The 17,387-nt window shown below is 45.3% G+C and overlaps 1 protein-coding gene across 1 annotated transcript in view; it reads right to left on the bottom strand.

The window, feature by feature from the left end:
• Window positions 1-17,387, bottom strand: part of LOC129845636 (lysine-specific demethylase 6A-like) — a 43,851-nt gene that overhangs the window by 9,694 nt on the left and 16,770 nt on the right. Inside the window, exons 6-20 of the mRNA XM_055913476.1 lie at window positions 16,462-16,582; window positions 15,750-15,804; window positions 9,629-9,663; window positions 8,945-9,038; window positions 8,592-8,817; window positions 8,032-8,251; window positions 7,042-7,176; window positions 5,207-5,338; window positions 4,943-5,020; window positions 4,740-4,847; window positions 4,188-4,553; window positions 3,199-3,983; window positions 2,860-2,989; window positions 2,538-2,643; window positions 1,609-1,814 (exon numbers count right to left, since the gene is read on the bottom strand). Coding sequence (XP_055769451.1) covers window positions 1,609-1,814; window positions 2,538-2,643; window positions 2,860-2,989; window positions 3,199-3,983; window positions 4,188-4,553; window positions 4,740-4,847; window positions 4,943-5,020; window positions 5,207-5,338; window positions 7,042-7,176; window positions 8,032-8,251; window positions 8,592-8,817; window positions 8,945-9,038; window positions 9,629-9,663; window positions 15,750-15,804; window positions 16,462-16,582 — 2,797 coding nt within the window. The remainder of the gene's footprint in view (window positions 1-1,608; window positions 1,815-2,537; window positions 2,644-2,859; window positions 2,990-3,198; window positions 3,984-4,187; window positions 4,554-4,739; window positions 4,848-4,942; window positions 5,021-5,206; window positions 5,339-7,041; window positions 7,177-8,031; window positions 8,252-8,591; window positions 8,818-8,944; window positions 9,039-9,628; window positions 9,664-15,749; window positions 15,805-16,461; window positions 16,583-17,387) is intronic.

Below are 17,387 nucleotides of genomic sequence, written 5' to 3'. Positions count from 1 at the left end.
TTACGGCAATATTTTTTGTCAATTGGACGACGCTTTGCATCGTGTGGAAGGAAATTTGCAACACAAACAAACATGGAAGAGAGTGAATGTGATCGAGCACGGAGACACGGAGCTCGTACCTAAAAGAGGGTCAACGTTGGTCGCATGGACGTGGTTTGGGTATGAAAAGTCTGACACGGACCAGAAAACCGCCCAACGCAAAATATGCCGCAGGACGGTCCCGACAAGAGGCTCAAACACCACTAACCTCTTACCACCTACGCAAGAATCATGTGAAACAGTACGGAGAGTCTACGGATGAGACCCCAAAAACTTTCTCTAAATTGAATTTACAGAAAATGTGCTATATCGTGATATGTATTGTTATTGGGATATGTATTGTTATCGGGATATGACATTTTGGCAATATCGCCCAGCCCTAATACACGCAATACCATAAAACAATGTTACCAAATGACAGGGATTAACAGTACATTGACTACTGGTGATGGCATATCACTGCAGAGAATGCCAAGAGTGTGCACAGCTGTCATTAAGGCAAAGGGTGGTTACTTAGAAGAATCTCAAATATATTTTGATTTGTTAAACACTTTTTTGGTTACTACATGATTCCATATGTGTTATTTCATAGTTTTGATGTCTTCACTATTATTCTACAATGTTGAAAACTGTAACATTAAAAACCCTTGAATGAGTAGATGTTGCCAAACTTTTGACTGGTACTGTATGTAATGGGGAATTGCTAAAAAAGAAAAGAAAAATATTCACACAATAAGATTTGGCGGGAAACAGCCGAGTCATTCTGGAGAGCGACTCACCTCTATCTTCGCCACACACCCCTCCCCTTCTTCTTGTCTAAACATTTTAAATTATACTCAATACACATTATCTTCATATTTGAGATGTTTTTCTACTGACAGCCACAACTGAGGCTCATTGCCACGCGCGTTGCCCACATTACAGGCTCCCGAATAGGCATAGGCCTAGAAGCTTATGATTTGAAACAATCAGATATTTTTGTCAAAATAAGCTAATGATCCTCGGTCCCTCTGTGGCTAAGTCATGCTTTCTGGTGAAGCATTTTGAATGATTACAGACAGGTGTCATTATTACATGTATTTCCATTTACTTCCCTATTGGACCCACCACTATGCCATCTATCTATTGGTTTTCAGATCAACTTTCTTTAGTTGTCCAGAAGCCAAGGCACCATCCTAGTCATATTAACAACCCATCCTAGTTGTTGCCTCTAGATTCCCCCTCTTTCTAAGTTTCTAACAGAGATTTTCATCGGTCACATATGGAACTGCTACCAGGTGACCTGTTTAGAATGGTGTTTCCCAACAAATTCCATTTTGGCAAATGTTTGAAAATTATGTTTTATTGTCTGCTTCATTACAGGAGTTGCATGTTCTGTTAAACTGCATTACCATAATCTACATGTGATTTCTGTCATTCTGAGCACCGTGGGTGGATGCCTTAATGGACTACGCACCCAATGCATACTGATCCGGTAAATTTAAATCTTTCCATTCACGTTCTCCAGCGCCACATTTTCCTAACGGAAACCCTGTGTGTGTGTGTGTGTGTGAATCTCCCTCTACTAACCCGTAGTGACTCCTGGAAGGAGGCAGCCTGGTACTGGGCGTATTTGGCGATGGTGGTGTGAGCTCGGCCGCTCTCGCAGCGCCACATCTTCTTGGTGCCACTCAGGTCCCAGTTCTCGTCAGCGGGCTGAGACAGCTGGGTACGACACTCAACCAGATGGTCTGGGTTAGCCTCCACTAGGGTCTTAGTAGAGAACAGACCCAGGTCTGAGAGAGGGGAAGAGGTAGGAGATGGTTATTAAAAAGAGAGCGAGAGAAAGAGTGAAGGGGTGGAAGCGGGCACTCACTCAAATAAAGGACATGGAAACCAGCTAATGCTCCAGCTGCATTGGGGCTTGCATAAGTGCAACATCAAAGTTAATGGTCGGCACCAAGGACTCCTTCATGGGGCATTTCTCAATTGAATTGGTTCAACTCCTGCGTCCTCTCTCGCCTCCTTTCAAAAAAGGTCAAAGGTAATTGAGGAGAGGCGGCAAAGAGAGGGAGGATTTTAAAGCTCTTTGAAGGAATCAGGTAGGATACTCATAACCATTTATTTTATTTAACTAGGCAAGTCAGTTAAGAATAAATTCTTATTTACAATGACAGCCTACCCCAGCCAAACCCTAACCCGCTGGGCCCTACGGGACTCCCAATCACGGCCGGTCATGGTCAGCCTGGAATCGAACCAGGGTCTGTAGTGACGCCTCTAGCACTGAGATGCAGTGCCTTAGACCGCTGCGCCACTCGGGAGCAGCAGTTGATGAAAGATGGCTATTGAGGTGAGGACTCATCTGTTCACCTACTAACATCTCCTCCACCACTTATTGGTTTCAAGGTCACTGAGGAGAGAGGGTGGTGGAAGGACTTTTGCCCAAATGAGAAAAGGCAAAACCGGGTATTGTAATGACAGTCCTAAACAGCAGGTGGCAGTAGAAATGGTAGACTCACCCAGTTTGAGCGCCCCGGCCAGCCCTCTGATGACGGTGACAGGGTTGGAGGGGTTTGTGCAGAACTGGTGCAGCGGAGGGAAGAAGGCATCCCTCTTATTCTCCAGCTGGGGATCAAACACACAATAACATATATTTTTATTTTTTAAAAGGACATTCAATATTATTTCAATTGAAAATATATATCTCACGTCTTCAAAACACCACCTTTTGAACGTTGAGTGTATATACATTTGTAAGATTCTCATCAAAATCACAACATTGACTAAAACATTCCCCTTTCATTATTATACTATGACGAGAAGTCTTTCTTCCATACTCACATAGATGCTTGGTGTGGGGGGGTTGAGTTTGTCCTTGGGCAGGACTGGGGAGGGAGGAGGGGGCAGGCGAGGAGGGGGACACTTATCCAGCAGTATACTGCTGCTAGACAAACCGTTCTTCCCCAGGTTTCTGAAAGAGAGAAAAACAGGGAAAGGAGAGACGGACAAAGAGAGAAAAAGGTACAAACAAAATTAGCCTCTTGGTTTTACAGTATAAATCTCTGCTCTGACAGTTCCCTCCACCAACAAATGCAATACTACATCTTCCCAATAGAGGGAGACAATCAAAAAGTTCCTACAGCCCAAGAAGAAATGGTACTGGGTCCCCCCCAGTCTAACCTGCAGGCCTTGAGCACGTCAGTGGAGGAGGGGTAGATGGACACAGAGGAAGAGGATGATGGGGGTGTGCGGGCATGGGGTGGCGTGGGTCTGCGACACGTGGCAGGGGGGTCCGCCTTCAACGGGCTCTGGGAGTCCTCGGAGATGCCCCCCTTGCCGTTGCCATTGACGACGGTGGCGGGGCCGGCTGATGATAATGCTGCTGCGGTGGTGGAGGGGCTGTTGAGGCCGTGCGGGCCCGTCGACTGGCCGGGCTCGGTGGATTTGGGCGAGGGAGTTGCGGTGGACATTGCAGAGATGGGGGAGGAAGCGGCCGAGGAGACGGCCGGGTGGATGTTGTTGATCTTCTTGTGGGGGGCGGAGGTGGTGGGGTCGCCCCCCTTAGGATTGTCTGAGCTGTGGTGAGGGGACCGGTTGCTCGTCCCGCCGTCTCCCGCCGCCGACTGTACGTGATTGGATAAGCTTTCCGCCGCGGCAGTGCTATTGGCCGTCGTCGTCTCCCCAGGCCCCTTTGTTGCCGTGGCTGCGGGGCCGTTGCCGAGGGGCGTGCTCTCTTTGGTAGCAGGGGTGCCAGATGCTCCACCTGAGGTAGCAGAGTGAGGGGGAGAAGGGGGGGACGGGAGGTGGTTGAGAGCCTGTTGCCGCGGCGACGGGGCGGCGGAATGTCCAACCTGATTGTGGGGCGTCTGTGGGTGCGAGAGGGGGTGGGTTGACCCCCCAGAGGAGGAGAGAGACCCATCCCCATTAGGACCCGCCCAATGTGGAGCGGAACCCTTCTGAAGCCCCTGTAGGGAGAGGGGAGCAGGGAGGGAACCCCACTGTTAGATCAGAATAAGGACTATAGCTAAAGAACACATAGTAGGTCTAGTTCTCTCCTCACTAAGGAACATCTGAGATAACTAAGCAAGAACTAGCACAGAAAATAACAGCAGTTCACTCAGAGCCTATATGAGCTTCACATAGACCTGAATAGAGTGAACAGGTCCTACCTGAGTGGAGTTTAGGTGCAGGGCCCGGCGCGCTGTGTCCTGTGATTGGGTGCTTGTGCAGGTGTGAGGTAGTAGTGCGCCGGGCTGCAGGTAAGGCACGTCTCCGTTGGGTCCTGTGGCCGCCACCGGGTCATCATCATTATTATTATTGCCCACAGAAAGAGTGTCAGAGTGTCCGTGTGGTGTCCCGCCTGCCAGAGGCCCGTTGGCCAATGGTCGAGGGGAGCAGGGGGGCCGCAACGAGCCCTGAGGGGCCAGGTGGGGCCGGGAGGGGGGCAGGCTAGAGTGAGGAGGGGGAAGAGAGTTGGTAGCTGAGGGGCCGTTGGAGAGGGAGGGACGCAGCTGCCCAGATGCATTCTGTCTCATCTGTAAAACACAACATAATCACAACATCAGGGTTTAGTCTAATTAACAACAGCACTTTCAGTGGATTAACATGAATTAGTCAATATATTACTCTACATTAGAATAATTAGAAGAGACATACAGTATACTGCTTGCAGGCCATCATGTAAACATCTGGGGGTAGTAAGCGTGTGTGTATGTGTGTACCTGCTGCTGGTGCTGCTGCATTAGGTTGAGTTGTGCCTCCAGCTGCTCCAGCATCTGCAGCTGCAGGGGCTTCAGACTGGCCCGGTTACTCCTCAACTGGTCCAGGAGCTGGGAACACCGAGGATGTACAGATTAGTGTGTGTAGAGACGGAATCAGCAGGGGGACCCAGGTGTGAGTGGCAGGGCGTGTGAAGTGTGTTTACCTGCAGTTTCTGTGGTGACAGGTACCAGTTGGGGACTGCCTGCTGTGCCGAGTTACTAGCCCAGGAATCTGGCTGGCTCTGCAAAAGGAGTGTTTCAGAGTTAGGAGTGAGAGATTCCTCATCTTCAGCCAACCTAAAATATTTAAATGGATGCGAGTGGTATTGTAACATACTGCTCACACGATTTCCTATGCTACCTGATAGACAATCATGTCTGTTCTACAAAAACACATCAGACCTCCATCTGAATATAGTGTAATGTACCTTGGCTGGGCTGGAGGCCCTCCTCCTCTTGGCAGGGCTGGACTGGTCCTCCCCCTGGCCCATAGGGCCCACGTGTGGGGGCAGAGCCTGGCTCGATCCCCCTCCCTCCGAGCTGTGCTGGGGCTTACACGCCTACAGAGAGGGAGGGAAGGGGAGGAGAAGGAGGAGGGAGAGTGAAGGGGTTGCAAGAGGGCAGTGAAGGGTGTTGAAAACATGATAGAAGGTAAAGTAGTGAGGGAAAGTGCACAGAAAGACAGGGAAATACAGGAGGGATGCAGGAGAAGAGAGAAAGGGACAGGAAGGGGTAGATCTCAGGCAGAGATAGAGGGATAAAAGGAGAGAGCAATAGAGGAAGAGAAGAGCGTCGCAGGGAAAATTAAAGGGCAGGTAGCAAGGAGCAGAACGCAACGTGAAGGATGGAGAGGAAGTGACAGAAAAGGGATAGGCAGTTAGAGAGGGAGAACAAAAGCAGGAGGGTGATGTCGGGACTTCAAAACACATACATATTTCTTCCCTGCATTTTTATTTTTTACAAACAATCTGCAATGATACCCTGAAGACGACCGGTAGACTGGAATTTCTCATCACAAACTGTCAACCCTTCCACGTTGACGGAGTGTCATCGCCAACAAAGACGCTTGGCCATACAAAGGCTTTGCCTGCTCATACCACAACGCCAAGCCCTTGGCAGATGCAGCTTTTAAACAAAATAATCAAAATGTTCAAAAAGGCAACTCCAGGTGTGAATTGTCATCCTCCATTCTACATGAAAATGGATTTGTGGAAAACATGGGTTGTGGTCATAATCAGAACACCTGAAACCATGTCAACCTGTTTTCTTATGAATACAAGTGATAACAACCCTCTCCCATCTCCTCCCAAAAACAAACATCTGAAGACGGCTTCAGTTTGTATAGTCTGATGCTGAGAATTACATTGTACTCAACGAACACACACACACACACACACTAGAACTAATGTTGTCTATAATGAAAGTGAATGAATGCTACTGCAACACTAGGGGGCGCCGCTAGGTTTCAGAGGCAGCAAGGCACCTGATGACCTCAGGATGAATGAGAGGAAGAATGTCAACCTGGAACTATTCTACTGAGGCACAACCTCACCAATCACAACGACAATCAACTGACGTCTTGCTAATCGTCTCAGTGTAGAATAACAAATTTTATTTTTAATCTGGTAAAAATACATTAGTATTTTTTTTTTTTAATATGTATTTTTATATTGTGTAAATACTCTGGATGTCACAATTAAAATATATTATTTTTGAATGGAGAAATTAAATGAAACCAATTTAATTTAACCAAATTGGTTCTTTGAGCTGTGAAGCCATGATAACAGATACTGGTAGACAGTGGGTAGTGAGGTTGGCCTGTGGCTGTGTCAGGGAGATTGAGGAAGGGAGGAGGGGATTGGGATGGGCAACACTTCCCTTGATCCTGTCAGTCATAACAAAAGCCCTAAGCAGTCATAACAAGAAATTGTGGCAAATCACGTCATAACATTTGCATGTCATGTCTCAAGCCACTGTATGACTAGTTTGCCAACCATGACTAGATTGCTGCCTTAACAAGCTACACCTAAAAATCCCACCAGGTACAGCTATATGAATGACTTTTACCAGGGGTTTTCCCAGTCACTAACTTTTCCAGATTGTGAGCATAACTTGGTTAAATTGGTTCTTATGACTGCTCTAGGGCATTGGTTACTCCACAGGAAGACTCATGGAGAAGCTCCAGGTGATGTGTTGCCCGTTGGCGGTGGGGGTGGTGTGTGTAGAGGGTTGTGTGTGGGGGGAGTGGTCTATCTGGTCTCACCTGCGGTGCAGTGTTCAGGCCACCCTGCCTGGAGGTTAGCTCTGCTGGGATTGGTAGACTCCAGGCCTCATCAATAAGAGGAAGCATTTTACTTTTACTCTGTAGACTAGTGACCTGGGGGTTACTCAACTGAGCCTATGGAAATGAAAACGTGTGAAAACAACATTTTAATGACTTAAAATGATCTTGCGATCAAAATATTATTGTCTTGTTACGGTCGCTCTCATGTAGCCAGTTAGCTACTAGCTTGGCATATCAGCGGCCCCATCTGTTAGTGAGGATTGAATATGTTTGCCCGTTATGGTCTTTAGTAGAGTGGTCAACCAAACAGGGAAGTCATGTTGGGGGTCATATGTGCACTTTGAATGAATTTACACAACACAATCATTAAAACAAACCATCACGTTGTCTTAATGCCAGGGAATTATGCTCAAATTACTGGTGACTGGAGAATGTTCCCTCATTCATACATACAGATGAATGTGGGGTAATGTTTTTACATCAAAATGGACAAGACACATGGGGTATGGAACTGGAGGAGCCAGGTTCCACTGTGAACACACACAGATTTGCCTTCTGGTATTCAGAAAATGGTTTCCACAATCTGTAGTTCAGAATAGTCAAGTTTGAGTAGCCCAGCAGCTCGGATCATAGGTCTCTCCAGCAGTGAGATTCAAAGTGGTTCTTCAGACCTCTCCCACCCAGTCCAAAATCAACTCTTAGCCCCTGAACACCCATTTTAGTTCTGAAAGGATGGGAGCAAACATGGTGATAACCTAGTCAACAAAGAGGGCTAGATTAAACCATTTCCACTTTGCTGACACCTGTCCAAATTCTTTCAGATCTCCAACAGGTGAGAAAAAAAAAAGCACCCAACCAGTGGTCAGTGAACTCAGGAGTATCCCCTCCCCTAACCATCTAAGCGGTAGGGAGCTAGAGGTTGATTTGGGACTGAACACCTCCCTCCCGAGTCTCTCCCCCTCTCCTCACCTGCAGGCATTTGATGCGTTGTGTGAGCGCGGTGGCGTTGGAGCAGGCCTTGCTGCGCATGGCGTTGATGTAGCACTTGATGGCGTCATGCGGCTGGCTGCAGGACTCGTAGAGCGTGCCCAGGTCCATCCAGGCGGCCGCGTGGCCGTGGTCCAGCTGCACAGCACAGATGTACGCCTGCAGAGCATCCATGGGCTGGTTCTGTTGCTGGTACAGAACACTAATGGAGAGAAGAAATGATTGAGGAGAGGGGAACAGGGAGAAAAAGGGATGGGGAGAGAGTTGAATATAGAAAGAGGTGGAGAAGGTTAAATATAGACAAAGAGGGGTAGAGAGGACAGAGCAGTGAAAGGTGGATGGTTAAATATAGAAAAAGAGTAGAGGACACAGTAGTGTGGGGTGGAAAGGGTTAAAGAGTGAGTGGAGTGGAAAGGGTGACAGACAGAATGACAAAGGAAGAAGAGATATGGGATGGTGAGAGGGAGAGGAGTGGAAGAGTGATAGCAGAGCAAAACAAAGATGGATCGAGAGAGAGAGAAGACGTACGGTCTAATGCGTACCCTATTGAACACCAAGTGTCTGCACTGGCTTCTGATTTGTCTATGGACTGCCTGTAGGAGACGAACGCATCCTGGACCTTGCCAATACTGGAGTAGCACCTGCCCAGGAAGTACCAGGACTGTCCCGAGTTGGGGTCTGCCTCCAGTGATTTCTGCAGACACTGGATGGCATAGCTGTCCTTGTTGGCTCGGTCTCCTAGCTGCTCCACCGTGTGGTGCATCCAGCCTAGTAGAGGGGGAGGGGAGGACACAGAACAATAGGTCAACCTTCCCTTCACTAGCCATCATCTCATCCATCCATTTATTCAGTGCCAGACCCAGTCATTCTTTTCATCAGCTGTGTGTGATCTTACCTAGCTGCTGCAGGGTAGTGGCCTTCACCTGTGCTGGAAGATTCTCCGTCTGCAGAAGGCTCTCGTACGCCTCCTTGGCAGCCCGGTATCTCTTCTGCAGAAAACGGGAGAACGAGAGCGAGGGAAGGAGAAAGAGGGAAAAAAGGAGGGTGAGAATAACAAATGACGTGCCATATTTGACAGATTAAGCAGTGTCCCTAGCCTGCACCAAGACATTTTACTCCCAACAGACTGCTGGATGAAATGACTGCTGCAGCAACGTCCTACTGACACAGCAGAACACTGACTGACCCACAGCTCTGCACTCCTGTGGTGCTACTGCAGTCAGTCAGCCAACATGGTCCGATTATTAAGAGCTGCTGCTTAAGCCAAAGCAGCGTGAAAGACAAATCACACAGGCATACGAGAGATAGGGACTCCTGTTACCATGGCAACCACACGGAACCGGCCGATAGGGAAACCCATCCATTTTCTATGATGGTGGTCATTTGATCACAACACAAGGCTCTCTCGGATCAATTAGCCTAGCTGCTAAAACGCTAGCTAGCAAAGAATAGTTGTATAGTTAATATTTTAGGGTAAGTTATTCTTGAACAGCGTTGTTGAATACTTACTGAAAAGGAAAGCACGTAGATACAGTACAAACACAATTCAATGAGATGAGAGGAAAAGGACAAATCTTACCTGAATCTCATACAAATGGGCGATGTGGAACTGAACTGAGGAAGAGAAGGACAAAAAAAATACAAATTGTTGGCTACTTCGGAGAAAAATTCCAACATTCAGCATCAAAATTCTGGTCAAAATGGAACGACTCCAATAAACAGAGAAACGATTGCAGTTAATCCACTGTGTTGAACAGATGAGCTGCTAGGCTGTCTCCTCCGGTGGCAGCAGGTTGACTTGTCTGTAGAGCAGTGCTGTGTGTCTCTGAGCAGAGTGAATGAGCCCAACCAGACTGATACACAGAGGTGAGACTGCCCTTGATGTACCCGTGTGTGTGAGAAAGACCGAGAGAGGATGTGTGTGTAACAGAGATAGAAAGGACGGGTGTGTGTGAGAGAGAAAGAGAGGGAGGATGTGTGTGTGTGTAACAGAGATAGAAAGGACGGGTGTGTGAGAGAGAAAGAGAGGGAGGATGTGTGTGTGTAACAGAGATAGAAAGGACGGGTGTGTGAGAGAGAAAGAGAGGGAGGATGTGTGTGTAACAGAGATAGAAAGGACGGGTGTGTGAGAGAGAAAGAGAGGGAGGATGTGTGTGTTTGTCCGTGTGCCTGATTGGAAACACTCCAGCGGGACGGGTATTGGGGTCTCCTAGGTAACAGGTTCCAGGCGATAGGAGCCAGTAGAGGGGGAGAAAGCTGAATGAAATAACAATAATATCATGCAGTGTAATGTATTCGGTATGCTAGATAAACCCTACCACGCCACCTCCTTTCACTCTGATCAAATACATTGTTACACGGAAACCAAACCGGCTGCGCGCGTGCGTAAATGTATTTTGTCACCCTACACCAAACGCAATCACAACACGCAGGTTAAAATATCAAAACAAACTCTGAACCAATGACATTAATTTGGGGACAGGTCGAAAAGCATTAAACATGTATGGCAATTTAGCTAGTTAGCTTGCACTTGCTAGCTAATTTGTCCTATTTAGCTAGCTTGATGTTGCTAGCTAATTTGTCCTGGGATATAAACATTTAGTTATTTTACCTGAAATGTACAAGGTTCTCTACTCTGACAATGAATCCACACATAAAACGTCCAACCGAATAGTTTCTAGTTCTCTCCTCCTTCCAGACTTTTTCATCTTTGAACTTATATGGTCATTGGCATCTACACTTTCATAGTATTACCACGACAACCGGCAAAACATTGTCTTTCAATCACCCATGTAGGTATAACCAATGAGGAGATGGCACGTGGGTACCTGCTTGTATAATGAGGAGATGAGAGGCAGGACTTGCAGCGCGATCTGTGTCAGAAATAGAAATTACTTCTATTTTAGCCCTTGGCAATGCAGATGCTCGTTGGCGCACAGGAGCAGTGTGGCTGCAATAATTTGAATAACATAGATTTCTACATTTATTTTGCGACGCTCGCGCATGCGACGTGTCCGGTCTGGTCAGCATGTTACAGTTGTTGGGTTAGCTACAGTGCCTTCTGAAAGTATTCACACCCCTTGACCTTTTCCACATTTTGTTGCATTACAGCTCAAATTTAAAATAGATTAAATTGAGATGTGTTGTCACTGGCCTGCACATACATGTCACGTGGCGGCAGGTAGTCTAGTGGTTACAGCGTTGGACTAGTAACCGAAAGGATGCAAGATCGAATCCCCGAGCTGACAATGTAAAAATCTGTCGTTCCGCCCCTGAACAATGCAGTTCTTTTGGCCATGTTTTGAAAATAAGATTTTGTTCTTAACTGACTTGCCTAGTTAAAAGGAAGAAAAAAAAAATATGGATATCAGTTTTAACAAATTAATTAAAAAAATGGCACTTGTTTTTTTATTGCCTGAATATGAGGCAACTTAGCAATTTGGATTCTTTATCAGTAGGGATGCACAATATATCAGTGAACATATCGGAATCGGACGATATTAGCTAAAAATGACAACGTTGGTATCAGCCCGATGTCTAGTTTAAAACAGATGTCAAAGCTGACGTGCATACCTATATAATGTATAAAGACGTAATGATGCCAAGTAAAATTGTGCACGACACACGCAACACAGCATTCCTAACCTAGCCCACAATGTCTGCTGTGTGGATCGAGCAGTCATTTGAAAGAGTAAGAACATTTCAGCGAGACAACTCAAAGGCCAAATCCATTAACGCCAAGATTACGGAATTCATTGCCCTTGACAATTAACCATTCTCTGTCGTGTGTGATGTTAGCTTTCGCGACTGGTCGAGCACCGGTACACACTACCAAGTGCGCTATTTTTCAGATGTTGCCCTACCGGAGTTACACAGTAATAGCATCACTGCTATTAGCTTGACGACATACTATGGATCACTGTTTGGGTCTTGGCGTGTCAAAAAAGATGCACGTTAAATAACAGTTCTATTATAGAATGTTGTGTTGTGAATTTGCAAGTGCAATCCAAGTGCCACCACTACCATCAGTAGCACTTGTACAGCTTTGACAAAAAGCAAACACCGGCCACTAACTATGTGTTTACAATACCCCTTTGATAAGAAAGCATTATTTGTTCGACCGCAACTTCTGGGGTAGCTAGCTAGCACCAATACAACCAGCCTGAAAACAATGACCAGTAAAAACTGCAGTCATTTTTACTATTCTTAGCAATGATTTAGGAATCCTTGTAAGTAGTAGCTAGGTAGCCACTTGTTGTTCACCTATTGAAATTGAACTTCAGTTCATGAAAATAAATAGCTAGCCAGCTACTTAACCCTGTTGCCCAAAAGCTAACTTTATAAGCAGCCAGCTAGCATCATCTGCCTTTTGACGCTCGACCAGATCGGTTTGTGTTGTGAAGCTAGCCACAATAAGGATTAGGCACAATAGTGTAATTTGCAATTTGCCTTAAAAATAAACGTACCTCTTTGAAAGTGATGTAGAAGGTTACAATTGGTGGAATCATGACATATTTATACTAGATAATGTTAAACAAGGTTGGAATGTGAAGCAATGAAATGCAGTATCAGTCTACTCAGTGCCACCCACAGAACACAACTGAAGAGTTTAGGCAAACATTGGCGTTGTAGCTCTTATCGTGGGACTGTGACTGAAATCACCTCCCCAGTCAGCCTATTGTATGTATTGGCATTCATATTGCACTGTACAGCTTTACCTTAGGATTGGGGATCAATGAAATGGTGTATCAGTCTACTCAATACCCAAGATATTTTTTACCAACGTCCTCCTCAGAGTTATCAGACTCCAAAACATGCACGCAGTTTTGTTTTCCCTCGGGAATAGTGTTCAATACACATAGGTTGACAAACCTGTGGCTCAATTCATAGTTGTTTCAGAGTCCCGCAATAAGAGCTAAGACGCTAATGCTCTCTGGGTGTCACTGAGTAGAATGATACCACGTCATTTATCCACAATCCATAGGTAAAACCGTACAGTGAAATAAGTATGCCCACAATGCAATTCTAAAGTATAATACATCCAGTGATTTCAAATCAACAAGTTGAATTTTTATAACATTCCAACCTCGTTTAGCATGATATTAAATGATGGCTTAATTCCAGTGATGCAAATGAATACAATGACATACTTTACGTCAAACATACCGCACGTCATACAATAATTTAACGCGTTCATATTTTTTTTTACGTAGTCATTACACCATCACTAATATTTCATTTGTTTACAATGATTCATCAATACGCATGCTATGATGCCGGTAAAGAAAAATATTGCTAGCTTGTTAACAAAGTCCTTCCCCAAAAACATAGCAAAACGACATCCGTTTCAGTAGCTATAGTTACCTAGCTATATAGTTAGCTAGCTGTCAACATATAAAATAACCCTAACTTATAAGACAGTTCTTATTTGATTAAATGGTGGTCGGACCCATCTATGTGAAGCTAGCCACAATAAGGATTAGCCACAAGTGGCTTTTGCGGTTAGCCTTCAAAATAAAAAAGTAGGGCATATTATACTCTGTATTCATTTGCATCACTGTCAAACTTTTATTTTGAAGGCAAACATCAAATTCCACTATTGTGCCTAATCCTTATTGTGGCTAGCTTCACAACACATAACCCGGTCCGGTGGAGCCTCAAAAGCCAGCACTCCTGCGTTGTCTTGGCTGTGTGCGCTTAGGGTCATTTTCCTGTTGGAAGGTGAACCTTCGCCCATCTGAGAACCTGCTCCAGAGTGCTCAGGACTTCATCAAGGATCTATCTGTACCTTGCTCCGTTCAGCTTTCCTTCAATCTTCAATCCTTCAATCCACCTCCCGGGTGGCGCAGTGGTCTAGGGCACTGCATCGCAGTGCTAGCTGCGCCACCAGAGTCTCTGGGTTCACGCCCAGGCTCTGTCGCAGCCGGCCGCAACCGGGAGGTCCGTGGGGCGACGCACAATTGGCATAGCGTCGTCCGGGTTAGGGAGGGTTTGGCCGGTAGGGATATCCTTGTCTCAGTATGTAAAATGTAATAAAATGTATGCACTCTACTGTAAGTCGCTCTGGATAAGAGCGTCTGCTAAATGACTAAAATGTAAAAAAAGTTGACTAGTCTCCCTGTCCCTGCCACTGAAAAACATCCCCACAGGATGATGCTGCCACCACCATGCTTCACCGTATGGATGGTGCCAGGTTTCCTCCAGACGTGGCATTCAGGGTTCGGGGTGGCAGGGTAGCCTAGTGGTTAGAGCGTTGGACTAGTAACCGAAAGGTTGCAAGTTCAAATCCCCGAGCTGACAAGGTACAATCTGTTGTTCTGCCCTTGAACAGGCAGTTAACCCACTGTTCCTAGGCCGTTATTGAAAATAAGAATTTGTTCTTAACTGACTTGCCTAGTTAAATAAAGGTTAAATAAAAATAAATAAATAAATTCAGGCCAAATAGTTTCATCAGACCAGATAATCTTGTTTCCTCATGGTCAGAGTCCTTTTGGCAAACTCCAAGCGGGCTGTCATGTGCCTTTTACTCGGGAGTGGCTTCCATCTGGCCACTCTACCATAAAGGCCTGATTGGTGGAGTGCTGCAGAGATGGTTGTCCTTTTGGAAGGTTCTCCCATCTCCACAGAGGAACTCTGGAGCTCTGCCAGAGTGACCATCGGGTTCTTGGTCACCTCCCTGACCAAGGCCCTTCTCCCCCGATTGCTCAGTTTGGCCGGGCGGCCAGATCTAGGAAGAGTCTTGGTGGTTCAAAACTTCTTCCATTTAAGAATGGAGGCCACTGTGTTCTTGGTGACCTTCAATGCTGCAGAAATGTTTTGGAACCTTTCCTCAGATCTGTGCCTCGACACAATCCTGTCTTGGAGCTCTATGGACAATTCCTTCGACCTCATGGATTTATTTTTTGCTCTGACATGCATTGTCAACTGTGGGACCTTATATAGACAGGTGTCTTTCCAAATCATGTCCAATCAATTAAATTTACCACAGGTGGACTCTAATCAAGTTGTAGAAACATCTCATGGATGCTCAATGGAAACAGGATGCACCTGAGCTCAATTTCGAGTCTCATAGCAAAGAGTCTGAATACTTATGTAAATAAGGTATTTAAGTTTTTATTTTTTAATACATTTGCAAAAATGTTAACAAACCTGTTTTCGCTTTGTCATTATTGGGCATTGTGTGTAGATGAGGAATTTGTTTTATATAATCCATTTTAGAATAAGGCTGTAACGTAACAAAATGTGGAAGTCAAGGGGTTTGAATACTTTCTGAATGGACTGTTTTTAATAGGCATTTATTTCTGTAGGCGCACACAGCATGCGTCGGTACGCAATTGAGTGAGAGAGACACAGGGGAAAGGGAATTTAGCGAGCAGAACTGTGTGATGCTTGGTTTTGTTTATTTTTTGTTGTGTCCTGCAAATGCACAAATGGAACACTAGAGTCAAAGCAAATTAACGTTGTCCTCAAGACAAATATTTCACAAAATAGTATTACAGTATATATATATATATTTTTTTTTACATCAGTTTGAGTAGTCCCTTACGCATGGCCATCCCTACTCTCAATCAACATAGTTGGCCAATTTGTCCAGTACATTTCTGTAGTTAAATCTCAAATGAACATCAACATGTGTTTAAACATGCATATTTAAAAAATGAAACTTGCATTACCGAATTAGCTTTATTCACACTACTTACTTTCCGCTTTGGACAAAGTGCAGGGGTTGGAGTCAATCAAAGCCAGCTGGAAATGCTGTCGACAGAACAGAATATCAAGGTATTAACATCCACTGAAAGACAAGAAATACACAGAAACAAAAGAACAATGCAAAAGGTAATTCCTTTACATGAATCCCCATGCACTGAGACACTCCTTTTCCCTGACTGTCAGACTCGGACAAGGAAATCAATTCTTCAGCAAGCTGCCTCTCTCCTTGCTCACTTTCTGCACTGCAATTAAAGAGCAGGAGAGAACGATCAAGGGAGAGGGCAACTGATGAAGAGATTGCACACTGCAAGTCCTCTTTACAGTCCCCCATTGATTTTGTTTGTCAGTCTCACTCAGATACCAAAAACTGCAAACATTCCTCTCCGCCCCATGGCAAAATGAGTAGAATTGCATGAAATTAACTACTTTGTGCGTAGGATCCCCAAAAGGCCAGGGCTGTCTCTGACTGCATGTGTGGGTATGGATGTGGGTACACAGAACCGCGAGCCACAGACCCCCATAATGAGTTCAGATTTTATGGCCCCCACCCCCATCAGTGGCCCATCCCTGATCAATAGAATAAGGTGCCAACCTAAAAAAAATAATAATAATAATTCTACACTAATGTTCCTCTCTGGATGTCCTAACTGTTGGAAATGTTGTGGTGGCTCCACTGGTGGAGGAAAGAGGCAGGCAGAGTACCTTTAGGCTTGACTCGTAGTCGGTGTTGACCTTAAACATGAGGCCGAGTCGCAGGTGGATCTCCTTGGCTCGTGAGAAACTGGGGTCGATGTAGAGCACCTCCTGGAAAGCTTTAATTGCCCTGGGGGAGGGGAGAAGAGATAAGTATATTCCAAGTTAGAAATGGGAGACGCCACTCAGAGAAGATGCAGAATCAGCGCTGCAGTGTTGAACAGAGACCACAGTCCCAGAGGAGAGAATACCACATGATTAAAACAGGAGGTCTTCATCATGGTTTCTTCACAACATGACTAAAAACAGGAGATCTTCCTGGTTTCTTCACAACATGACTAAAAAGGAGATCTTCCTGGTTTCTTCACAACATGACTAAAAAGGAGATCTTCCTGGTTTCTTCACAACATGATTAAAACAGGAGATCTTCCTGGTTTCTTCACAACATGACTAAAAACAGGAGATCTTCCTGGTTTCTTCACAACATGATTAAAACAGGAGATCTTCCTGGTTTCTTCACAACATGATTAAAACAGGAGATCTTCATGGTTTCTTCACAACATGATTAAAACAGGAGGTCTTCATCATGGTTTCTTCACAACATGATTAAAACAGGAGGTCTTCATCATGGTTTCTTCACAACATGACTAAAAAGGAGATCTTCATCATGGTTTCTTCACAACATGATTAAAACAGGAGGTCTTCATCATGGTTTCTTCACAACATGATTAAAACAGGAGGTCTTCATCATGGTTTCTTCACAACATGATTAAAACAGGAGATCTTCATCATGGTTTCTTCACAACATGATTAAAACAGGAGATCTTCCTGGTTTCTTCACAACATGATTAAAACAGGAGATCTTCATGGTTTCTTCACAACTGGCTCCCTATTCACTACATTATGCGCTACTGTCCACCAGGGCCCGTTGGGGT

This window comes from Salvelinus fontinalis, unplaced genomic scaffold (assembly GCF_029448725.1).
Source record: "Salvelinus fontinalis isolate EN_2023a unplaced genomic scaffold, ASM2944872v1 scaffold_0328, whole genome shotgun sequence".
Taxonomy (NCBI): domain Eukaryota; kingdom Metazoa; phylum Chordata; class Actinopteri; order Salmoniformes; family Salmonidae; genus Salvelinus; species Salvelinus fontinalis.
Note: the sequence above shows the minus strand (reverse complement) of the source record. Positions and strands in the feature narration are given on the sequence as shown.